The sequence below is a fragment of the Brachycentrus maculatus genome, unplaced genomic scaffold (genome assembly GCF_059751285.1).
Source record: "Brachycentrus maculatus isolate JH-2025_06_01 unplaced genomic scaffold, ASM5975128v1 h1tg000066l, whole genome shotgun sequence".
Classification (NCBI taxonomy): Eukaryota; Metazoa; Arthropoda; class Insecta; order Trichoptera; family Brachycentridae; genus Brachycentrus; species Brachycentrus maculatus.
In genome coordinates this window covers 526,106-552,497 of record NW_028280820.1, presented here as the reverse complement: position 1 = coordinate 552,497, position 26,392 = coordinate 526,106, and the positions used below count along the sequence as shown (strand labels likewise).

Below are 26,392 nucleotides of genomic sequence, written 5' to 3'. Positions count from 1 at the left end.
CCTAAATACAAAAGAAATAATACAAAATACTTCGCTTTATGTTAGTCACTTCTATGGTATGGAATTGAAATATATCGTATTTGATTTTATATCATACACAATTTTCTTTCATATAATTTTATAAATAGGTAAATATTAAAATGTGCCCTCGGCACATTATTGTAATCAGTAATTATCTCTATGGTTTTAGTATTATTTTTTGTCCGTGGTAAAAGAGTTGAGATCCGTGATTTTGTTTGGCAGTTTTCACATTTCCAGTTCAACTGAACCAGTTGTCAGTTTGACGTTTGGCGTGGTGGTGTTGGCCGCTCAGGGCATGAGTGCCGTTTTATAAATAAAGTTTTTGTTTTGGTAACGACTTTTGAATGTGCTATTTTATATTATTTATTTAATTACTCGTAATTATTAATCGGTGCAGTGTGTCGATAATCTTGCATTGAAAACAGAACATTAAAAAATAAGTTTTATATTTATATTTATGTGAGTGTTAATTTTTCAAATTAATTTATTGTTTCTTTTTAACATAAAAAATGGAAACCATTAAATCCTTTTGGAATAAAATAACTATGTTTATGGTTACGGGTGTTGAAAAGTGTTTCTACAATTTAGGCCAACTAGTTGCTTTACATCCCTGGCGAACTGTGGGATTAAGTTGGCTATTTGTAGCAATCAGTAGCCTGGGCTTGCTTATGTTTTATCAAGAGAAACATCCATTGAAACTTTGGGTTCCGACAGAATCTGATTTCGCTAAAGATACCAATTGGTTATTTGAAAAATTTAGCGTCGGCTATAGACCCCAATATATTATAGCAACTGCTCCTAATGTCCTAGTGCCTTCTGTTTTATCAGAATTAGCTCGAATTAATTCTAAGGTTTCAAATATTAAAGCCGAATTACATAACAACGAGCTAAATTGGACTGATATATGTTTCAAAGTTCCTATTGTAAAAATGAATATTCCAAGGAACAAAAAGAGGAGTACTGTAAAGAGAGACATATCCACTTCTACTGAAAATCCTTTGTCCATATTTGATAAAGACTTTTTTACAAATAGTGACAATCCAACAACTGCACGGCCATTTGATCCGAGTATGGATCTGCCATCGTACTTGTATTGCAGTATTTTGGAAAGTTTTCCCATGGGATGTCTACAAAAAAGCTTATTAGACTTATGGAAATATGATATAGACGTAATTTCAAACTTAACCCAAAGTGAGATAATTGACAAGATCAATAAAACTACTATCAGTCCAGTACTAGGCCACGAAATGGACTATACCAGTTCTTTAGGAGGAGTAGAATTTGACGCAGATGGAAAAATCATATCTGCCAAGTCTGTGCTCCTAGTATGGTTAGTCCACGTGAACTTCACACACGAGGATATGGACAAGACGGGGAATCAAGCGGGAACCGAGGAGTGGGCATCGGAGGCGTCCTTGGCTTGGGAGGCAGAGTTCTTAAGTGTCATGTCCAACATTTCCCACAATGTAACGGATTTGAATATATATTACGAGGCCGGAAGGAGTTACGGGGATTTAAGCGGAGAAACCTTGTTCCAGGATATTGATAGATTAATGATAGGAATTGCGATGATGTTTGTATATATTCAGTTGATACTTTCCAAATTCAATTGGATCGAAATAAAATTTACTCTGGGTAGTATCGGCCTGCTGTGTGTAGGAATGGCACTGATTGTAGCGTGCGGGCTGTGTTCTGTTATGGGGATACCTTACGGGCCGGTGCACACGTCGCTCCCATTCTTGTTGATGGGTCTCGGTATAGACGACATGTTTGTGATGAAAGCTTGCTGGGAGCAGCTTACACCGTCTGAAAGAAAGCTTCCTCTTCCTAAGCAAGTGGGGTTAATGCTCCAACATGCTGGTGTTTCCATTGTGATAACTTCTTTTACTGATATTGTAGCTTTCCTTGTGGGGTCTATTACTATTTTGCCTTCGTTACAAGCTTTCTGTTTATATGCAGCAGTGGGAGTTTTCTTTATATTTGTGTTTTCTGTTACATTTTATGTGGCCATTTTTGTTCTCGATATAAAAAGAATGAATGATAAACGTAATGGTGTTTTATTTTGTATAAAACACCCAAATTATATTCCGAATGATTCTAATAAGAAATCAATATCTCAGATTATGATTCATTATTTCTATTCTAAGATCGTGTTCTGGAAGCCTATTAAAATATTAATCATCATCTTTACTATCGTCATGACGGGATTTAGTTTTGGCGCATTGTTGAAATTAGAACAAAGATTTAATCCCGAGTGGTTTATACCCGAAAATACATATTATAAAAGTTTTTTGGAAGAGCGTCATCTATATTACCCTGATACTGGTAATGAGGGATATTTTTATATCGGGGCGATAAATTATACACAAGAATTACCTAAAATATTTTCTTTAGTTAGAAATCTTAATGAAGAGAAAGATATATTTCAGTCTATCGACACCTGGACAACTTCATTTAAGAATTACATATTTTTACATTTTAATACCGATGTCGAAAATACTTTACTTTCCGAGAACCAATGGGAAGATTATCTTTCCAAATTTTTATTTAGTCCGTCGGGGGCTAAATACCGATCTCGCTTTCGTTTCTCTAGTGATCTTGTTTGCGGGCAGCCCACGCCGTTAGTTACCGTTTCCACTATAGAATTTAGATTCAAAACATTTTCCGGTCCAAAAATTTATTTACCCGCTATGAATCGAGTTAAACAAATAGTCAGAGACTACAAATTCACAACAGGAGATAAGTTTTCGACTGTTTGGGCTAAAGTCTTCGCCAACTGGGTATCTGATGAAATCATAGACATAGAAGTGGAGCGCAATTTGGAATTAGCTTTAGTATGCGTGATGGCTTGCACCGTTATACTAATAACTGATATACAGATGTGTTTCTGGATATTTCTCTGTGTGTTGCTAACATTGGTTAACGTCTGTGGCTGGATGCAGCGTTGGGGGCTCACTGTGGACATAGTGTCTTGTGTCGGTCTGGAGCTGGCTATAGGGTTGTGTGTGGACTATGCCGCTCACGTGGGCCACACCTTCCTCACGGTGCAGGGGTCTCGTGAGGAAAGGGCCTTCCATACTGTCACCACAATCGGTGCTGCAGTTCTTTACGGAGGTGGCTCCACACTGCTCTCCCTTTCAGTTCTGAGTACATCCAGAGCGTATATTTTTAAATCGTTCTTTAAAATATTCCTTTTGGTGATATTGTTTGGATTATTTCATGGAATTATTTTTTTACCGGTAGTATTGAGTCTTATCGGTCCCGAAGCTTATAAGAAAATACATACTGAAAAAAAAAGTATAAATGCAGAGCTTGCATTGGGTACAATTCAGGAATCTGAGGTCCTAAATTTGAATAAAGAGCCAATCTTATAATAATGAAATAGGTAACTAAATAATTTTGCTTAGTTGAAATTTTTAACTGGGTAGAACTTGCTCAAATATATGTGCTCAAATAAAATAACAAATTAATTTAAATAATTTAATTATTTGCGCATTTTAAATGTCGGATGTATCTACCAAAAAAGTGACCTTAATATTATTTCCTATCAATGATACAGATTGCACACATGCGTGAACTAAATATATGTGTTATACATAATTAATGATAAATTGATGTGTGCCTTATAAAAAGAGACTGATATTTCTTGTTTTTTTTTTATATTTGTGGCATACCATATATTATTATGACTCATAACTATGGCGTAAGCTAGTCAAAGCAATAACAGTACCTATTAAAGTAATAATATGAATTTTGAAGAATGGAATTATCAAATTTCAAACTTTGTAAAAAAATATCACAAAAGATGAGAGCACTTAGTGTAGTGTGCATAGAATGACAATATTTTTAAATATTAGAATAAGGATAATTAGTAAGACGTAATTTTTTCACCCTTTTGTGGATTAAATAGTAATATAAAATTATACCCATTTTAAAGAAATTAAATGTAAAACAAGAAAAACAAATACGGTACAACTCCAATTATCCGAACTCCGACTATCAATTCGCCTTCTGAATCTCAGAAAAAAAATTAAGATGGAAACATACTGCGATTCCCAAAATAATGATGACAGTCAAGTAGTTTACTTTGACCAAAATGTTCAACTAGCAATGACTTTCATTTACAGTACGGTATGTACATACTGTACTCTTGTATAGCACTTGTAACTACGCTTCACATGTAATAGTGTTGCCTTATCATTTGATAATTTGTAAGCTCATTTTCTTAATAATAAAAAACTCCCATTTTCAACATACTTAGGTACAGAAATTAACTAAAATATACCCTTTTTTTCGAAAAAATACAATTATCCAAATGGGATCCAGTACCAATTGGTTCAGATAATTAGAGTTCTACTGTACTCAATAGAAATTTTTTTTTTTTTTTTTTTTCCGTTGGATGAATGCATTAATGTATATTATAATATGTATATAATAGTATCATGCAACTTTCGCAGTATTTATTTCATATGACTAATGTGTGTGTAATTTTTAAAATAGACAATTAAATACGAATCCTGGGCTCAACCCATTTTGGCCTACACAAATAAGGTCCTTAAAATGATTAAACTCATTGCGTCTTAATTATTGAAAGAGGTTATTATGAAGTGTTTAAATGACTTTATATAATATTATGATTTTTGTTAAACTACATTCAGGGGTCAAAAACAGACTTCAATTGAGATAATATGCTGTTTTATGATTATCTGTGTCAAATCTTTTAAAGTGGGTTGATAAATAAGTTTATGTAATTGAAACATATTTCAGTATTAAGTTTATGTAACCTAACTGGCCTTTATGGTGTTTTGGAGGGAAAGGGTCGATATTATAATATGTGTTTTGATACTACAAATATTTATATTACATGAAAAGACTTTTGTTTTTTAATAATGTTAAGTGATATTATTTATCAAAATATTATTTCAAGGGTACACAATCAAATATATATAAATTTAAAATGCAGTTTTTAAAAATCTTTTATATAGTTGAATGAACAACAGTGATTTTTTGTAATATTTATTGAAATATATTTATTATTTAAATGTTTTATATATGTTTATAAATTATTTAACAAACATGTAAATTGTAAGAAAATGTCAAATTTATACCAAAAAAATAACAAACAATATATTTTTATAAATATGTAAACAGAATTATATCAAAAAATATATTATGTGATATCTTCTTACAGTTTACAAAATATAAACTGAACAAAATGTAAGTTCACACATTCCTAAAACTGTCAAATCTCACATGCAAGGAAGAAAATTCCTAAAAAAAATATTAATTATTGGTGTTTAGGTGATCGGCATGGCGGCGCCGCCACCCCCCACGACCTGACGGTAATCATTGCAATTATGGGCATAATATGTGTTGTGAATTTAATGTCTTAATTAAAAGGAATATTGTTTATTATTACACTATTAGAAATATTGATAATCCTCACATATTTAATATCAGATAATTCATAATGTATAACAGGGGTTCCAAAAGTGTGCGCCGCGGCGCCCTGGTACGCCGTAGAAAGTCAAGAGAGTCGCCGTGAGTCGATCCTCTGTCATTATCCGAATCCACAAATATTCTCGGGTACCTATAAAGCAACAGTTTTTATTTTGAGAGCTAGCATCTTTCTACCCAACTACTATTATTGTAGGTACCTATTTCTTTCGAATATAATATATATACATATGTATATAGTCACATTATCTATTCCAAATAGCTTACTAAAGTAGGGCACCGTGACAAAATACTAAACTTGTAAGTGCGCCGCGGGCTGAAAAAGATTGGGAACCCCTGATGTATAAGATGGTTAAAAAATCATGACATTAAGTTACAATATGGAAGGTACAATAAACGTGCATCCTTGAGTGTATTTCTTTATGAAAATATTTTTTTGGGGGTTGTTGCAATAACTTATTTATGTGATGATTATATTTAAGTTAAAGTAGTCAAATTAAAAAACTTCTATCATAACTATTGAAGTTAATGTAGGTATCTGCATATTCTATTTTTACATCTCCAACTTATTTTTTTGCGAATGAAATTGTAAACAATAAGTGTGATTAGATTTTCAGAATGTATTCTAGTACAATATTCATATTCATTAAAAATCAAGCAAATGACAAGGAATGTAACCGATTTCCGTAATTCTCTATTAGATTGAATGTTCCAAAATACCGAAATTACTTTATTATATTTTATAATCAACATACTAGTTTGTACAATTATACTCCTTCTTTTGTTAATAAATAAATATAACAAAAGACATCTTTAAAAAAAGATTTTTCACTTTCAAATATTTATTTCAACAAATACTTTATACTAGGTGTGTATAAACATGTGACAAATTATAAAGGAAGTAATTTTTATTATTTACATCTATATAAGATTGATGTATGATTGTGTAAGATTTAAGGAATTGACTATCTTTATAAGTATACCTTCAAATCACAAATTAGATGATAGCGTAAGTTCGTACCAGATTTAAGAATATGATTCAATTAGTGACAGATTATCATGAAATTTATTTCTCTACAATTGTTTCCCAACCTTTTAAAAGTTTGTGGTTTTTTATTTTGGCAAACATATTGGTATTATTTTATGAGGCAGTTGTTGACATCTTTTACTCTCTCTATGTTAAGATTCTTGCCATTCAAACTATTGTGCAGGGGTGCAGAACCCGGAACATATTAAAATCTGAAGGAGCGTTCCCCAGAAAATTCAGTGAGGGATTAATTATCTGTCACCATGATGGAAAATGATACCCTTTTGACTGGCCAAAATGAGTAACAAAATAATTCAAACACCTCATCAATAATTTCAATAATCCTTCTGAATTTTGTTTTATGCAGTTCGAATACTCACTCCTTTTTGAAACTTTACACTTCATAATAATAATAAAAATAATTATTTTTACAAAGCATTTTTTTTCATAAAATACTACCTCAAGGGCGCTACCATAAATAGATTTTATTTATCTTTGTTTCAACATAAAACTTTAATAAAAATCTTTTCTGAAAGTGTCTGACATTAACCACCACATAATAGTAGTACCAATTCAGGTTAATGTAAATGAATATATATTTTTTTTAAAACAATCAACTTTGTGGATAACTACCATTGCCACCATCTATAATAATCAGGCACAATCTTATATAATTTCATGAATCAAACAGTATCTTGACATGTCATTAAACAATATGATATTATATAAAAGCACTGTATTACAAGTTTGTAGATAACTATTCAATTCTCCTTTATACCCAATTATAATATTAAAACATATATAATGATGTTATATAAATATTTGATAAGACAATATTGCAGATTGCTTTTTTGCAATGGATAGGTAATACCCATTACCATTCAGATTTTGTAAATTTATAAAAAAAATGTATTATTCAAACAATTGGATGTTCATCAATAATACATTTTTAAAAAATGTAGTTTTAGTTATTGATAAAATGCATTGAAAATTCCATTTGTTTTATAAATTTGTTATAAAATTTATTTTACCGCTGCGTCCTATTCTTTCATGTCTGTTTTTAAAATGATTTTGTGGTGCCAATAGAAGCAAAAAAATATTGGTATTTATTATTTAGTCATTTTGATAAAAAAAGAATGTAAGGAAGATATTATTAAACATAGTAATAAAATAATTATTAAAAATGTAATTGTTTTTTATATTGTCCTTTTTATGTCCTTAATATTTAGGTAATTGTAAATACCTAAGTATTTTAATTAATTCAGTATTTTTCATATATATATATATAAATATATATAAATATATATATATATATATATATATATATATATATATATATATATATATATATATATATATATATATATATATATATATATATATATATATATATATATATATATATATATATATATATATATATATATATATATATATATATATATATATATATATATATATATATATATATATATATATATATATATATATATATATATATATATATATATATATATATATATATATATATATATATATATATATATATATATATATATATATATATATGTACGTATAAATTCCTTATCAAGTTATTTATTTTTATATTTAAAAAAAACTAGCACAATAGTGATTTTTTAAACAGTAGCTACCTTATCAGCATGTTAGCCTTTGTACTGTGTTATATAAATGAATACAATTTTCATAATATACCCAAACTAATGACTAATAGTTATTGCCTCTATGCAGCTGATATATTACTAATTGAAAAGGATTATTATAAATCAATTTCGTTGTTTAATTGGCTGACGTATTGTACAAAGTTACATTATTATTATTACGTTATTATATCATCAAGGCATGCTGCGAAGCAATCCAAAAAACACAAAACTTTCAAAAACAACATAACCATATTACCTTTCTCGATTTGTGAATTTCCTATTTTCAAACAGTTGAACTTCCGTAAATATATTTTTTTTATTGAGCTTAAACAATAGTTATACATGAAAACAATAATATTTTTTTAAAAAATCATAAGTTTCGTCCTGCACAATACCCATTATGAATTTTCTCCAATATTATGCAATAATATATATATATATATATATATATATATATATATATATATATATATATATATATATATATATATATATATATATATATATACCACAGCAGTACCCAATAAATATTTTTTTATTAAAGAATTTTATATTTCCAAGCAGTTGTTCATTATTGTTTAAGAAATTCTCGATATAAGAAAAAAAGATATGCTACAAGAAATAAAAAATTAATAACAAAATCAGAAAATATTTGAGTGTTGCGTGGAGCCAAATATCTTAAATGTTTCTCCAATAAGACGCGTGAGTAATGAATGAAGTTAAAGACCGTATGAAGAAAAGAAAGTTAGGGTACATTTATTAGGTGGGTGAAGTAGGAAATAATATGTATAAGATCTAAAAAGTCATAAGAATATTAAAATATCAAATTCGTGTTTATTAGAAATGAAAAAAAAGAGGTAAATTAAACAATATAAGAATTGTAATAAATAATTTTTTTTATAAAAAGAACATCATTCATTTTATTTACAATTTTTTTTTTTTTTAAATAAATAGGTCCCGATACTCAGTTCATGTCAAGCTTTTTAGTTAAAAAATTATATTTAAATATTTCAATATTTATTACGATACCATATTTTATCATTTTGAAGAATTATATATTAATATAATTTATAATTACGTAAGCACTAAAATTGATTTTGAAAATAAAAATAATAATCTGAAAAAAGGTGCCGGAACACCAATCCACCGCGTTATTTGGAAAAAAGCCCTGTATATATGTACATAAAAAATTAATATAAACAAGAGAAATCAAGCTTTGTATGTTAATAAATAAAGTAATAAACACAATTGTATATTTAAACAAAAAGTTCAGAATTTAGGAAGATTAACATAAAAATATACTTCTCCTAACTAATCTCGAAACAAATGGTTAGCCCAATAAGAAAAAATTTCACCATGTTCATTAACGTCACTAGAACCAGTATATTGACTTATTTTAGGTGTTGAAAAATACTATCGTACATAATATACTTTTAAAAAAAGCATCATATTTTTTTATCAAGTATAGAGAATTTAAAATGCTCCCTTTCTGTTCTTTTTTTTTTACATTTTCCATACAGTTGTTTTCAACATGGTATTGTTCATATTTCAATCACATAAGCGTAAGTTTACTTTTATGATTACCTAATAATATAAATGGTATTAAGACATTAGCTATTCAGTGATTTATTTATTATCCAAATTGATAACCATCAATCTGTTAAGATATCAAGGAATTATAATGTGATATGTTTGGTATTTTATTTAAAAATGTAGTAGGTATATAAATATTCAATATTCTCATTGAACTTTTTACTGTGCAGCAGATCTTTTTAGGTAAAACCTGAATGTTTTTTCTCCATTTGAAAAATATTTAGTATATTTAAAAAAATAATTAAACAATACCTTTTCTTCAAAATGCAAAAACAACACTTTCTGCCCTGTAGCGGGTAAATATTAAGTTACAAATATGCCGTTTTTCCTGGGAAATAGTACATTTTCTGGGAATTTCGAAAATATGCGCAATTAAAAATTTAAGATTTATGACGTTGTTGAAAGGAGTGAGCATTATGTAAAATAAAAAAAATAAAATCAAGGTTCTCCCTTAAAATTTTGTAACACTGGGTTAAGAAATACTGTTAGTATTATGGGCTGTTAGTTTATGTAACTTTGTACACTGATTAAATAAAACACTTGTTTTTATACCACTTGAGTTTTATTAAAGACTACTAGTTTTAGAAGCTAAACTTCCATCATTCAGGTCTGAATAAAAACAGTTTTTATTCAGGCCTGAATGATGGAAGTTTAGCTTCTGAAACTAGTAGTCTTTAATAAAACTCAAGTGGTATGAAACAAGTGTTTTATTTAATCATTGTAACATGTCTTACCACAAAGTTAATGCCGAAACAATTAATAACTTTGTACATAATTTATTTTTTTAAACATGTAATTGTACAGTGTAGGCAAAATAAATTTTTCAAAACTCTTTTTTTTGAGCATGGAAAATGAAAATTATATACATTTGTTAAAGGAGCATCTTTTCCACCACGTTTCCATTTTTAAACTCTACAAAAATAACATAACCTTGTATGCAGTATTTAAATTATTTTCTGTTATTGGTTTTTTCAATACTGCTAGACACCACCGGTTGACTGAGGTTTTTCTGACTGTATTCTATACAATTTATTAACTCTCCCAATAATATCACAAGTAGTGCTGTGATTCATGTGAAGACTAAATAATATTATGAATTTGTTATAAAACATACTATTTTTAACATGTTTTTTTTTTTACTTTTCGATTTGAAAGTTTCAATGTATTAATCTCTTGAAGTAAATTTAACATAAAAACTCTCAGGTATTGTATTTAAGCCAGGCTTCAATTTCGGGATGGTTTCATGCAATTCGAAAGTAAAATTTTGTAGAAGTCCTGCAGTAATCAAAAACATTGTTTGTCGAGCAAATGTTTCCCCAGCGCACAGTCTCTTACCTAATAAAATAAAAAGATCAATTAATACGAGAAAACAAACCTTGGTACAAACTTATCACACATTTTGAAAATGGACAGAGACCCATGGCTAGCAGTCCCCGATTTTACCCACCTCAAGAACGGTAGTTACTACCCACCCCCCCCCCTAAATAACCAACCACCTCATATACAAAAAAATGTTTGATCCAATCATATATTACGATCTAAATAATCAGTTTGATTTTTTTAGGTTGAACCCTGGGTACACTCATTTTTGTGATAGTGGCATAAAAGATATAACGCACACCTAGATCAAAAGAGTATCAACCCAAAAAAACTGTTTTTTCAGGAGAGACGAAAAACGTATAGTGATGTCGCCTTATGTAATAGAAGTCTCCTGTTTTCTTTTGTGAATGAACAATGCATATTAAAAAATATTTACTTTAAAACATTTCATACCAATGGTCTAATTATTCTAAAAATAGGATTTTTTAAGTTACTACTGTTTTGTACTACATATTTGAAGTTTTTTCTCTCATTATTTAAACTTGAAATGAAATAAGTTGAAATAAACATAAATTTATCTCGTACCTGACTCATCAAAATGTTTGCAATTTGAAATTAAGCAGTGAATATTTGTCCATTTGATTAAGATCTAATCACCAAAACTGTCGCAACTTGAAATAAATCTGTTTTGTACCACCAACGTATGTGTATCCCGCTCAATTTTATGGCAGCTATTAAAATTACAACTGTTTTAGTGGAGGGCTCATGGGCTCTTTTATTCACCAAAAGGAACATTTAGTGCTATCTTTTGAAGAATATTTAAGATATTGACAAATCGGATAAATTGATATATCGTAGTCATACAGGAGAAAGTGACCAAGTGCATTGTTTTACAAAATGGTGATCATTGACTATTTGATATCTTACTAGCTTAATATTGCCCTGAAAAAATCCCAAAGGATTTTAAACTTGGAAGTATAATATATTGACTTGTTAAAAATAACTAACTGAATTGATGTTTATTTTCTTGCCAAGCAAAAATGACTTAAAAGGCTGAACATTTTACGTTTTGGTAGTTGGTCACTTTCTCCTGGATGACAACGATATGCGTCTTCATATGTAGAATCCGAATACGTTATTATCTAAAAAATCTTTTTTTTTTATTTGAGACAGTTTTGATCTAGGTGTATGATATGTATATATTTATACATATCGCTCACTCCTTTCAAGAACGTCATAAATCAAAATACTTGATTTTTCAGGAGAACGTTTTTAAAGTTTAAGAATATAATACAATGTATTAAAAATAAATATCAAGCCACTTACTGAACTTTTTACTGTGCAACAGATCTTTTTAGGTAAAATCTGAAGTTTTTTTCTCCATTTGAAAAATATTTACTTTTTTGAAAAAAATAATTAAACAATGCCTTTTCTTCAAAATGCAAAAACAACACTTTCTGCCCTGTAGCGGTTAAATATTAAGTTAAAAATATGCCGCTTTTGCTGGGATATAGTACATTTTCTGGACATTCCGAAAACACGCACAACTGAAAATTTGCAATTTTTGATTTATGACGTTCTTGAAAGGAGTGAGCGATATATGATAATTTGACATAAAAAAAACCTTCAACTGGAAAGAAATATAAACCGAAAAAATTAACAAATACCACCACAATACACCATCCTAAAAAGTAATACAGACCCATTTGTCACATCTCTAAATTTATATGTCGTGGTCGTCCCACAGACGTTTTTATCAGCCGCAGTGATAAAGGTCATTATTTTATTCATGACATCTTTATTTTGACATTGAAATATTGAGAATATTAATGTGTTAAGCCACAAAATATTCCAATAGTACACATTTTTTCTATTATTAGTATGACAATTTGTTATTCACTTGCCATTTATTCATAAAAACAATTCATCCATACATTTCATAGTCTCGTCTATCTCCCAGTATCAACAGTTAATTGAGTGTGTTCTAAGATATGGAAGTCTGGGCATTTACAGGGCTTACGACCGTCATAGGCTGGTTGATCATTTTACTCATGGTGATCATTTTACTCATGTGTAATAATCACCATTTTACCCATGATAACAACCACACTACTAAAATTTTTGGAACTTCTATATATATATATATAAATATATTGTTTAAATAATTCTGACTAAGATAATACAGTGAAATAAATTAAAATATTGATAATTACCAGCTCCAAAAGGAAGAGATGGATCCTTTTTTAAAATGAGTCCTTCATCATCCAAAAATCTCTCAGGCCTGAAATTTTCAGGGTCTCCCCATATTTCTGGATCACTATGGTAGTCTAGTAAATTCACTGATATCATAGTACCCTTAAAATAATCAGTTGAAAAGTACATAAATTAATTACCGTACATTACTATTTTGATAATAAAAAAAGCATTTGAAAGAAAAGGTGAAATGGATAAAATTATTCCAAATAAGTTGTCTTTATACCTTTGACTGATGAGTTTTAATGAAAAACGATGTAAGATAGATGTTCGAATGGTGAAATAAGAAAAGGATGCAAGGCTGAGATGAGCATTATCGATAAAATTAAGAAAGCTGTGTCGAGATGGTTTTACATGTGGAATGTATGAGTGAGGAAAGAACGGTGAAACAAATTTATGAGGCAAATGTAGTTTTAAAAAGAAGCAGAGGAAGACCAAGGAAAACTTCAGGTATGTCTGTATGTATGAGGAGATACTTGAATGTGAAAGAGGTGAAGAATGTTTGCAAAGACAGGGTGGTATGTCATTTTATTCTTTCTGTCTACCCTTGCGAAGAAACGGCGTGATGGTTAGTTAGTTTATATAAACAGTGGAACCTCTGATAACGAGTTTAATTCGTTCCAGTATCTTACTCGTTATGCAAAACAAATCCCATACATATCAATGGAAAATACGTTAATGCGTTTCAAGTCAAAAGAAAACTCAATATTTTTTATATTTTTTTAACATTTATTCAATTAAAATTACTTATAAATTGTTAAGGAGTGTTAAAACTTGGAATATAATTTAGATTTTAAAAAAAAGTACCTTAATAAAAATATGAGTTTATGAAAAATAATTTTTCCATTTTAGCTAGAAAACTGTTTTAAGACATTTGTTTTAGCCGACGCTTCAAAATTTTGCAAAAATGTGTCACAGCATTATCATTGAATAAATTCGACACCTAACAGGAATAGACACCTTCTATTATTAGGGTGATGCTTCTTAATGTACGATGCAACAGTTTCCTATGCTTTCAGCATTTCTCTTATTGTGCTTGAAGATTGTTGCTATGCTACTTCCTCCTCCTCCATTAACAAACTCTTCTCTGTAATGTATTGCTGTAAAACACGATGCAACTCCATAAGCTCTTCGGTGGTTAGCTCTTGTCTTTACTCTTTCACAAGCTCTTCAATATCTTTGTTATTCACCTCGAGTCCCATGATATTAGCTAATGACACAATCTCGTTGACTGTAGACTCCACAGTTACTGTTTCAAAATCTCATTTGACAACTCTCTCTGGCCAAAATTTTTCCAAGCAGAAGTGAGGGTCCTCTTGGTAACTCGTTCCCAAGCCGTGAAAATCCCGGTTCACAAGTGAATGTTTTGAAAAAGGGATTTGCCCTTCCCCTGTTACTCGTTATGCGAAACATCCCTCGTTAAGGGAGCAACATTTTCGGATTTTTTTGCCCGCTATGCGAATTACTCGTTATGAGAGGTTCCACTGTATATCATATACTTTAAAAGTTTTTGTTGTTGTTGATAATCTCATTCAGTCACATCATAAATATATTCGTATTTTTTTACTGACCAATTCTTGGAAATAATTTGTTTTTGTTTTTTGCTCTAATTAAATTTATACTAATGACAGATAAAATTATGTTATCATACTGAATACCCAGAATCCTAGAAGTTATTCATAATGAACTATTTATCAAAATGTTTCTTGTTTTTTTTAATGGTCCGCAATTTAAATGTAAATGATTTTTTTATTAATTTGTGTGATTAAAGTTTACGTTAGTTTAAATATATATATACATATATATATATATATATATATATATATATATATATATATATATATATATATATATATATATATATATATATATATATATATATATATAATAAAACCCTTATCCGCACCCCAATGCTGCATAGGGCACTGTTTCAAATAAACGCAGTGTCGTTTACACATGAAGGAAAGGTGATCAGCCCTCCGCTTCAGGTACCAGTCCAGGGTAATATTGAATAAATATTACAGTGTAAAAATCACTTATATATAAATATGTATTTTTTAAATATCTTATGTTGTAAATGTATTTCAAAATTTAGTGAATAATTTTTTTAATTTGATAATTTTTTTGTTCAAAAAAATTGGAGGGACCAGAATTCTGAAATATTTTTGAATTATGGTGATGTTTAAAATTTCTTACTTTTGGTATATTGTAACCTTTAAATATTGTATCAACTTGTGCACGGTGAGGTAATCCCAATGGAACAAGTGTAATATATCTCATGATTTCTCTCAGGGTGGCTTCTAGAAATGGTAGCCTGTAAAAATAAACCTTTATAAATCTCAGATCGATGTGATAAATTAAATACTTGACTTCAAGGCATTGTACATTATGTAATTGTACATTATGTAATTGGTATGGAAACACCTTTAGTTAACAAACTTGTCTATTAATTATATGAAATCACTCTTACCAGCTTGTGTAACTCGTACACCATTAATTACAATTACATAATGTACTAACTAACTAACTAAAAAGAATTGTAATTGTAATTAGTGGAGTTACACAAGCTGGTAAGAGTGATTTCATATAATTAATAGACAAGTTATATAATTAATAACATGGAACTGGCAAAGGAAGGATGAAAGCAGAGTGAATGCTGTTGAAATGCGCTCCCTCAGACGAATGTGTGGAAAATCATTGTATGACAGAATTAAAAACGATGATATAAGAAAGGAATGTAAGGCTAAACGAGGAATAATTGAAAGATAAGAAAGAGCTCTTTGCGGTGGTATGGACATGTGGAGCGAATGGATAGCGAGAGAATGACTAAGAAAATATATGTGGCGAATGTGAGAGGGAAAACAGAACGTGGACGACCGAAAAAGACTTGGCACGATCAGATCAATCAGAACCTAAAATCTGGCGGTGTCAAAAGTCTGCGTAATCGGAGGGCATGTATGACTAGATGTATGGATGTGAAGGAGGCTAGGAGTGTATGTCAGGACAGAAGAGTGTGGCGTTCCATCCTCTCTGCCTACCCCTGCGGGGAAACGGCGTGATAGTAGTAGTAGTAGTAGTAGTAATAGACAAGTTTGTTAACTAAAGGTGTTTCCATACCAATTCTAAGAGGTGTCTTATGCACCATCTGGGTACGGATAAGGGTCAAAGAAAAAAGGAATGATTGTCAATTTTAAATTGAATACACCAATAAATATACAAATTTGAAAAAAAAACTTGTAATGGTAACTTGTGTGCAACTCTCCCTCTCTTTTTAACCCTTATCCACACCCAATGGTGCATAGGGTACTGCATCGTATTCTAAAAACATAAACATAAGAACCAGATTAAAAAAAAAAATTAAAAATTATCTGGACCGTACACTGGGAGCATTGATTTTTTTAGCTATTTTTACCCGGGTCAACCCATCTGAATCCAATAAAATTATTTGAGACCGCTCAGTTTCACTCAAATCACGTTTTTTTGTCATTTTAATATAAAATAATGAAGGTACAAAAAATTGCACTTTTTCACTGATTAAAATAACTGGAGAGCAATGTTTCACATATAAAACTGACCCTTGATATTAGTTAAAAGAGTGTTTTTAAATAAACCACGCCCCTAACTGTCATAGGTCGGGATAGCAGGTAATAAGTAGTAGGTAAAATCCATCAAAATACGATACAATTCGAAAAGAATTCCAAGGTCACAGTATTTAAATACATAAACCAATTGTTTAGGGGGTGCCTAATACATTTGGCCACCAATGTAAATATGAAAATTTAGTACTTTATTTTTCATTGTCAGATACTTTCCTTTGTTTACCAATCAGTTTGATGTGTGCACTCTGATTCAAACATGAAATGTGTATTAATAGTTTAATGATATATTATACCTATATTAAAAGACATTCAGTATTGTGCATTTACATACTAAAAATCTAATAATTAAGTAAAACAAAACATGTTTACTTATACTTTTGGATAAACTATGCATATTCGCTATTATCCGCGCTACTTAATAATTGTTTTTAAACTTATATAATATATAATGTAATCTATAGAGAAAATCAAAGATTGTATCTGGTGTTTTGAATAACTTTATTTGATAAATTTTTAGATTTTACTTAACACACTAAGGACGGGTGCCATAAAAATATTAACAAAAAAATTGTTTGTGAATTTCATGATTGGTTAAAAATCAAAAATGGTATCCTGAAAATTGAGCCAATCATTTTACTGTGGCTGTGGAGGGGAGAGATTTTTGCTCTACTTTATTTTCGCTTTTTTAAATTTAATTATTGTATTGTTTTGATGTTTAAAGTGCCTTCCCTGGACATACCGCCCTAGGCAACCACATTGGCCAAATTTTATTTATAAGTATATAAAAACGTATTTATTTTAACCAGTCAATAATACTTAACAATTTTATGTTACTTTTTTTTCAAATTTTTTTGGTGTACATACTTAATAATACCTTTCTCTATCATTAAGATTTGGTAGTCGTCCTCTGCCGACTACAGAATCCAGTTCTTCGTGGATGCGATCCTGAATGTCTCTCCTTACCATAAGTTCCCTAATAAGATTAGCTAGAGTTCCGGTCACAGCTGATGCTGATGGAAATAGGAAATCTACTCCCACTAAGGCTAGTTGATCATCTAAAAAAAAAGATATCCAGAACAATTTTCTTAAACATTTATCAATGGTAGGTAAATATATGAATGAAATTATTACATTATCTGTAACCAAAAACACTACTTAAAACAGCCAATGAAAAGTTGTAAGCCCCGTAAATGTCAAACTTCCATATTTCTTATTTATACGATACATCTTAATAGACTTGTCCATCTATGTTGAGATATCAATTAAAATCTTGAAAAAATAACTCCCAAGCAGAGCTAATGCAGTATTTGTGAATTCAAAATTGAACACACTCAAAATATTGTAGAATAAGTACATACACTAGACAAGTGAATAATAAAGAAATAACAATAGAAAAACTAACATGACAAATATTAGGCTTTGAAAATGATCTTGAAAGGAGGCAAAGACTAACTAATTTATACAAAGGAAAGGAAAACCTGAATTAAAAACAATATCGATTGTGACCTGTTTAACCCTTTAGTTACTAAGACTTTTGGAATTACTATGCCAGAAAATTTTGTAGTTATATACCACGATTTAAACATAAATAATTCAAAAGTAAAATGTTTTCTATAATTTATAAACACTCTGCAAGCCACTAATGTCCACCTCCTTTTTACACTAACTAACTATCCATCACGCCGCTTCACCGCAAGAGAAGGCAGAGATAATAGAACGCCTGCAGGCAATCTGTGATGGTTTTTTACTTTAGAAAAGGTAAAAATGCTGCAAAAACATGCTGAAAATTTTGTGAAGTGTACGGTGAGAATACTGTGAGTAAACGAAGGACCCTTGGAGTTGTTTGCTCAATTCTATTCCGTAAATTTCAATGTTAAAGATGCACCTCGCTCTGGTCGGCCAGTTTCTAAAAATGTCAATGAAATTTTACAACTGGTGGAGCAAGACCGGCACGCAAGCTGCCACGAAATAGCGGTTGCACTAAACATCAACCACATGACAGTTCCAAATCATTTGAAAAGAGCAGGCTTCAAAAAGGAGCTCAATGTTTGGGTCAAAGGCTTAACTGTGTCGGATCGTAGTCCTGTGGCTAGTATCGCGGACTCTTGAGTCAGAGTTTCTGGGTTCGAAGGTTCCACTCTACCACAATTTTATTCCTATTTTTAATAATGAGCCGCTTAGGCTCACAGAAATAGTATGAAATTTAAGTATTTTTGTAAATAATAAAAACACAAATATATATTTTTTTTAATTAAAAAAAAATGCAGTTAAGATGATTGACGCAAAGAAAATTTATTGACCGAATTACCATCAGTGAAATACTGCTGAAACGCAAGGAAATCGAACAATTTGTGGAGCGAATCATTATAGGCGATGAAAAGTGGTTAAAATATGATAATATTAAGCGCAAGCGATCATGATCAAAGGCTGGTGACCCTCCACAAACGACTTCAAAGGTTGGAAGGGAATTGTCTATTATGAGCTGCTGAAATGTGGCAAAACCATCAATTCGGTTCTGTATTGTGCACAACTCGACCGTTTGAACGAAGCAATCCAGAAAGAACGACGAGAATTGGCCAACAGAAAGGGAGTTATGTTCCATCATGATAACTCGCTTTCACACACATCTTTGATGACTCAGAACAAATTGACGAAACTTGATTGCGAAGTTTTGATGCATCCACCATACAGTCCGGACCTTGCACCATCTTATTACCATTTGTTTTGGTCTCTGCAAAACTCTCTTGATGGTAAAAAATTGGCCGACTGAAACGCCGCTGAAAATTACTTTTTCAAGGTTAAACCACAAAAGTTCAACACCAATGGAATTATGAAGTTACCTGAAAAATGGCAAAAAGTCACAGATAATAATGGTCAATATGTACGTGATTAAAATTGATTTACCAAAAAATGACAGACTTTTTATTTGACCCATTTTTTTTTTTCTTTTGTAAATAGGAATAAGTTATGTACAGAAATTTGAATACACACCAGAAAATGAAGAATGATTTTCAATATCTTCCTTTATTTTTCTGACATATTTATCAAAAAAGTTTTGATCATATTCATTAGTAGAGCAATTTTTGCAATCGTTTATTAGGTCCTGAAAAAGAAAATAATATGTATTTATAAAATAATTAAAAAATATTATCTTGATCTGGAAAAAAAAATAAACGCTTTCAATCATACTTTTAATACATCCTTATAGTATCTTTAGATCGCTCCAAAGTGTATTATAAAAAAATAATTTAATGTGATACTTGTGCGCTTGTTTCAATGAACACAAAAGTTTTATATTCAGCTCGATTTTTTACAGTGCAACCCGAGGTTCTTGGTCAAGACCAATGTGACGGCTTATCATTTTTAATAATACAAGAGTTGGAAAACTCTGCTCACAATAAATATGTCATCCAAAATGGAAGTAGTGTTAAGATTGCTTTGTCGTAAATGTGAGGATATTCTTGAAAAATTATTTGGTTTTAATAATTATTAAATACATCATTTTCAAAAATATAAATATTATGAAATATAATTTGTCATTGTGTATTAAATACAAATAAAATTTCAAATACATTGAATTTGACCGCAGCAGACCTGTGTCCGACTCCCGTCACACTAATGTGCCATGGAACACCAGTTGCGGAGCACTGCAGTAAAGGATGAAAGACTCATGTATTCAAACAATGTAAACCTGATTTTTTCAATATTATTCTTCTTTTGACTTTTATCCACACCCAATGAAAGGAATAAAAAAATACTAACTTTCCTTGTAGAAACCAGGACTTAAAATAATAAAACGAATACCCTGATGAATTTAAGTAATATCCGGCTGGTGGAACACAGTGGTGCAAATCCACTTCCCTGGGGAGCAATGTGCCTTATCCACGGTGTAAATGCAAGGGCTCCTCCAAGATCATCAGAAGACTGCTGAAACAGTATTGAAGCTCGTCCCACTTCTCGAAGTTGCTCATTCCAACTTTCTCCCAGAGCTCTGCCGATCACCACTCCCAAGTAAGAGTTTATAAATGGTACAAAGAGGGCATCTGGTATATGCATTAGGTTGCCTTTTACAACACTCTGAAAATTATTAGTCAAACATTTAAAAAATTAATTACATAAAAAAACAATAAAATGCAAAACAAAAATTATTTCTTGTTTTCTTATTGAAATGCAGTGATGTGAACCCCAAAATTTTTTTTACAAAGTAATTTATTTTTTTGTTATATTATTAATACCAATAAATATATATCGCTCACTCCTTTCAAGAACGTCATAAATCAAAATACTTGATTTTTCAGGAGAACGATATTAAAGTTTAAAAATATAACACAATGTATTCAAAATAAATATCAAGACACTTATTGAACTTTTTACTGAGCAACAGATCTTTTTAGGTAAAACTTGAAGGTTTTTTCTCCATTTGAAAAATATTTAATTTATTTATTAAAATAATCAAACAATACATTTTCTTCAAAATGCAAAAACAACATTTTCTGCCCTGTAGCGGGTAAATATTAAGTTAAAAATATGCCGCTTTTGCTGGGATATAGTACATTTTCTGGGCATTACGAAAACATGCACAACTGAAAATTGACAAATTTTGATTTATGACGTTCTTGAAAGGAGTGAGCGATATGTGATATAAATAAATAACGTAAAAAATACATATTTTTATTGGTTTTTAAAAACATATAGCAAAATGCGACCCTTTTCCGTCTACTTGGATCAATCCAAAGTACAAATATATTTTTTTTAAATTTCATCAACAATATTTTGCTAGTTAGTCAGAACATTGTGTAAGCATGTACATTGAATACAAAATATTTCCAATGATTTAAGATGGTGTTATTAAACATCTTCTTACCCTCATCTACACGCAATGGTGCATAAGGCACTGCACTGCACACACACACACACACATATACAAATTTAAAAGATTAAAATCTTTAAACCAAATTATTAAAAAAATATTTGAATCAATAATATGATTCTGATGTTAAACAAAATCATTGGGTATTTCTAATAAACTTCCCTTTTCTAATTTCTAAATATCATTTTTATTTTTTTATGGTCTAGCAGTATTCATGTTTAATAAAAAAGTACCTGATCAGTTGCTGGGTTTTTTAAAAGGTTAATTAATTGCGCAATCTCATCAGATATGATTTGTTCAAGTCTTGGACATCTGCGACCAAATCCCCAATCTCTCATGTAACGCAATGAAAATCTACGCTGTTCGTGCCAATAAGGACCATCAGTAAAGAATACTCCTGAAAAAAAATTATATTTAGTTATTTTGAAACAGTTTTATCTTAAAATATATGATTTATAAATGTATCAAATATTTTAAATAGGCATTAAATGAAGCAGCATAGCCAAAATATGTTTGATTCTTTTCCATGTTCATTTTCAAAGTACCCTGTCCATGACTTTTTCCCAGGTCAGTCCAGCTTCCTGAAGTTCTGCTGAGTACGGTTAGCGAATGGTCTTCAGTGGTCTTCCAGGGCACATCGCCGGGGCTTGGGATCAATATATCATATAACACATTAGAAATAATTTCTTTACCTTTCTTTTCCATACTTTTTTGTATGTTTCTTAGCAAAAACTGTTTTTTTAGTTCTAGATTATCATACCTTTAAGTATGTATTTAGTATTTATATATCTTGCATAAACAAAATGTTATTGTATTATAACACTGACATACTTTCTGGCCCTTCACCTTTGATATCCATTTGTGAAAAACATGTATGTACATATTTCTCACGAAAGATAACATATTATATGAACTTTAAACACTCCTAACAATGAAAAAAATTTAAATTAATGACATGTCGCTCACTCCTTTCAAGAACGTCAAAAATCAAAAAACTTGATTTTTCAGGAGAACGTTTTTAAAGTTTAAAAATACAATACAATGTATTAAAAATAAATATCAAGCCGCTTACTGAACTTTTTACTGTGCAACAGATCTTTTTAGGTAAAACTTGAACGGTTTTTCTCCATTTGAAAAATATTTAGTATATTTAAAAAAATGATTAAACAATACCTTTTCTTCAAAATGCAAAAACAACACTTTCTGCCCTGTAGCGGGTAAATATTAAGTTAAAAATATGCCGCTTTTGCTGGGATATAGTACATTTTCTGGCCATTCCGAAAACATGCACAACTGAAAATTGACGAATTTCGGTTTATGACGTTCTTGAAAGGAGTGAGCGATGTATGCAAATTTTGCATGAATCATTTATGAAATAGACAGATTTTTTCTTTAGTCTTTTATGATATTTATTTTTGAATTGATTAAAAATTACAATTTGACTCACCACTTTTATTATTTTGTTAACAATAAAATATGAAATAAATTTTTTTGTGTTACTTAATCGAAATTAGATTTTTTTTTCAATTTTACTCCCTCATTTTTTAATTAACGATTTTTCAATATGCATAGTACCACATACCTAGTCTCTTCCCTTCAGCTCTGAGAGTACCAAGTAAAGTATCCATTCTACCATCGAACTCTTGCTTTACTAGAACTTCCTTAACGGCCTGACCATGTGCCACTAGTGTGAGGTAATCTCCCAGATAAAGTCCAATCAAGGGACTTTTGTACCAACGGGACAACCAGCCGATAGCTCGCGCTGGAAATTTGTAATCTATAGCTAGCAAGAACCAGTAGCTGCCCCATATTGGTAAACGAGGAGGACCTGGAAATTTTTAATTTCATAAATTATCATACATGGTTTACTTAATATTGAAATTCTTCATTTACAAATCAAAAACATGAAAAGTAGGAAAAAATCATCCATTTAGATTTTGTTATCATGGTAGCAATGGCTGACAATGACTCAGGTCTTTATAACGTCTAGGTTCATTAAAAGAATTGGATAACATTTTATTTTTATTGTTAATAAATATTTTAGACAAAAATTTTCATTTCACTGTACTCAAACACAGGATTCAACACCTGAAGGCAATATATCAAGATGTATAAAATGTCTCAACAGACATGAATTGTCTTTCACGTCTTTGCCACATATATTTCTTCGAGTTTTTTATACACAGACTGGAAAAAATGGATGTAGGGGATGTGTGGTTCCAACAGGATGGCACCACGGCACACACTTCCATTATTAATGGCTCATGTCTCTTAGGGGCAATCTTCACTACCCAGCGCAATTGCCAGATTTAGCCACTTGTGACCATTTTCTGTGGGGCTACCTCAAAACATTGGTTTACATGAATTGTCCAAAGAACCTTGGTCAGCCAAAGAATAATATTCAGACTGCTTTTGCAGACATAGGCAAAGATATGCTGAAAAAACTTGACAGAAATTCAAAAAAATTTGACTGCCTGCTAAGGCAGTCAAATCAGTCGTATTAAAGAAGACTGTGATAGCCTTTGAGATGTTGTTTTTTAAAGTCCAATGAAATAAAACCTTAAATGTGCCCCTGTTCACAGGAAAAAGAATTTAATCAATACTGATAAAACTTTTTGTACTATGATTTTTAAAATAAGGTAATAAGGTAAATTTTTAAAATAAGGTTTATGTAACTTATACACTTCTTTTTGTAGGATTCTCTTGTCGATGTACAAGGGAATGAGGAAAAAAATATTCATAAAAATCAACAAAATTTTATATAAAAAACATTTTTGAAAATAAACTTCATAAAACAGCAATGTTAAAGTTGTGTTTTATGACTTGTTAATTATTTTATCTCAATGAGTAATTTAGTTAATATACAATGCACTAGATTCATCATATTTTCATCCTACATGCATTTGTTTATTAATTTCCTTATTTAGCAACCAATTGATATATTAAATGAATTTAATGTTTTATGTAGTTACCTGGTGGAAAGTTCTTAGGTTTTGTGAATGCAAACTTATAGAATGAATATAAAAGTAAAACTATGATAATGCACAGCAATATTGAAGAATCAATCATTTTAAAGACTATTCCAGCACCCAGCAGATCTTTAATAGAAGCATTTATATTCCGTGATGTTTGTACAGCATTAGAATAATTACGATTTATCTCACAAGATAGATAACATTAATTAGAAAATAAACTATCCTTATAAATCTGTTTCATTGAGTAATTTATTTTATCGTGATAAATAAAATAATATTGATTTATTTATTTATAATTACTATGCCAATCAGTGTATTAGTAGAAGGAATGGAATTATTTAATGCCTTGAATTTATTTAAGTTAGTATAAAACCAGACAGATTTTTGCCTGCCTTTCAAGAAGTACCCATCTCTTAGGACAATCATTACACCAACATTCAAGTAACACTATATTTAGTGATGTGCTACTATGAGTTTGCACCGACTCTGCTAAGCCAGTTAGTTCGAAGAGGTGGTTGTTAAAATATAAATTGATATAGATAAACTAAATGTTGATATAGTTATAGATAAAGTGAAGTAAATGTTGAACAATATCACATTGGATATTGATCTGTTCCATGTGTCCGAAGGAGTTTTCCGAAGCGGGATTCTTCTACACCTTTAAGTCTTCTTGCTTACTTTTGATACATACGCCTTGAATATTGTTTGTTATGTATATATTTATTTTTTGTTTAATAAATTGAATTAAATTGAATTAAAATCTTCGTTTAGTTTACTATTTTGTTTGCAAACATCTATCTATAATTTTTATAGGTAACTGAGTGACATGTGCAGGAATAGTGTAGAACACATTAGTTATGATTATGATTCATGTTTTTAAGTCAATATAAGTGTATTACAATAATATTATAATACAATACAAGTGTATTGTATTTTAAAATTTGGTATTTCAAACAAATCTTATGCCGAATACAAATAATTACCAAATATTAGATAGATCTCTAGTGTTCACCAAGATACAAGCTGATTGTTAAAATTTTAGCACCAAATCACTGACTATCACCGCTACCATAGGGCTATTTACACACTTACACCTACCCAAAGTTTTCATTACATGCATTATAAGTTGGTCTGAAGACCAATATGTTACATGTTGCACTTGCGCTTGTTGGTTTTCTTGAGCTTTTGTAAGACCAAGGCTATTTTTCAAATATAAAATTTTATAATATCTCAGGTGTGATGTTTTTTAGGTATAAAATTCCTTATCCACCTTAAATTCAATGGAAGCCGGTATATCGGAGTTTCTGAACCAAGTACGGCAATGACAATATCAGATGAAGTTTCAACAACCCTATCTGTTATCGAGAAGATATTGTAAAATTGAAAATGAAGTTGATTTGAGAGATCGTCATTGATCCAGAAGACATTATTGTTATATAAATGTTTAAGTTGGTTGCTCAGTATGTACAAAAAAAAACTATATATATATTTTATTATTATTATATGTTAATTTTTTTAACACACATTACCTATCACCTTTTGCAATAACTATCATCATAATGGAACTTAACCCTTTCAATTCCTGAAGGTATTAATATGGCCTTACCCAGCAGGCC

At 30.1% G+C, this 26,392-nt stretch overlaps 2 protein-coding genes across 2 annotated transcripts; one reads left to right on the top strand and one right to left on the bottom strand.

Moving 5' to 3' along the window:
• Positions 1 to 292: 292 nt before the first annotated feature.
• On the top strand, positions 293 to 7,671 carry LOC148311349 (patched domain-containing protein 3-like). The gene has a single exon (XM_088256777.1). It carries the CDS (start codon positions 531 to 533, stop codon positions 3,393 to 3,395), a length of 2,865 nt encoding a protein of 954 aa, XP_088112903.1. The 5' UTR covers positions 293 to 530; the 3' UTR covers positions 3,396 to 7,671.
• Positions 7,672 to 10,451: 2,780 nt separating this feature from the next.
• Positions 10,452 to 24,870, bottom strand: Cyp304a1 (Probable cytochrome P450 304a1). The gene is made up of 9 exons (XM_088256762.1): positions 24,774 to 24,870; positions 23,384 to 23,629; positions 22,035 to 22,198; positions 20,736 to 21,008; positions 19,923 to 20,034; positions 17,806 to 17,986; positions 15,529 to 15,646; positions 13,293 to 13,434; positions 10,452 to 11,094 (listed from the first exon to the last, which is right to left on the bottom strand). The coding sequence occupies exons 1-9, from the start codon at positions 24,868 to 24,870 to the stop codon at positions 10,925 to 10,927; spliced, it is 1,503 nt and encodes a 500-aa protein (XP_088112888.1). The 3' UTR covers positions 10,452 to 10,924.
• Between the last annotated feature and the right edge of the window lie 1,522 nt (positions 24,871 to 26,392).

Coding starts and splice junctions, on each gene's coding strand:
- Cyp304a1 (XM_088256762.1), bottom strand. CDS start 24,870: ATGATTGATTCTTCAATATTGCTGTGCATTATCATAGTTTTACTTTTA. Junction 23,630..24,773: donor ACCTAAGAACTTTCCACCAG/GTAACTACATAA, acceptor AAAAATTTCCAG/GTCCTCCTCGTTTACCAATA. Junction 11,095..13,292: donor ATCTCTTCCTTTTGGAGCTG/GTAATTATCAAT, acceptor TTATTTTATTAG/GTAAGAGACTGTGCGCTGGG.
- LOC148311349 (XM_088256777.1), top strand. CDS start 531: ATGGAAACCATTAAATCCTTTTGGAATAAAATAACTATGTTTATGGTT.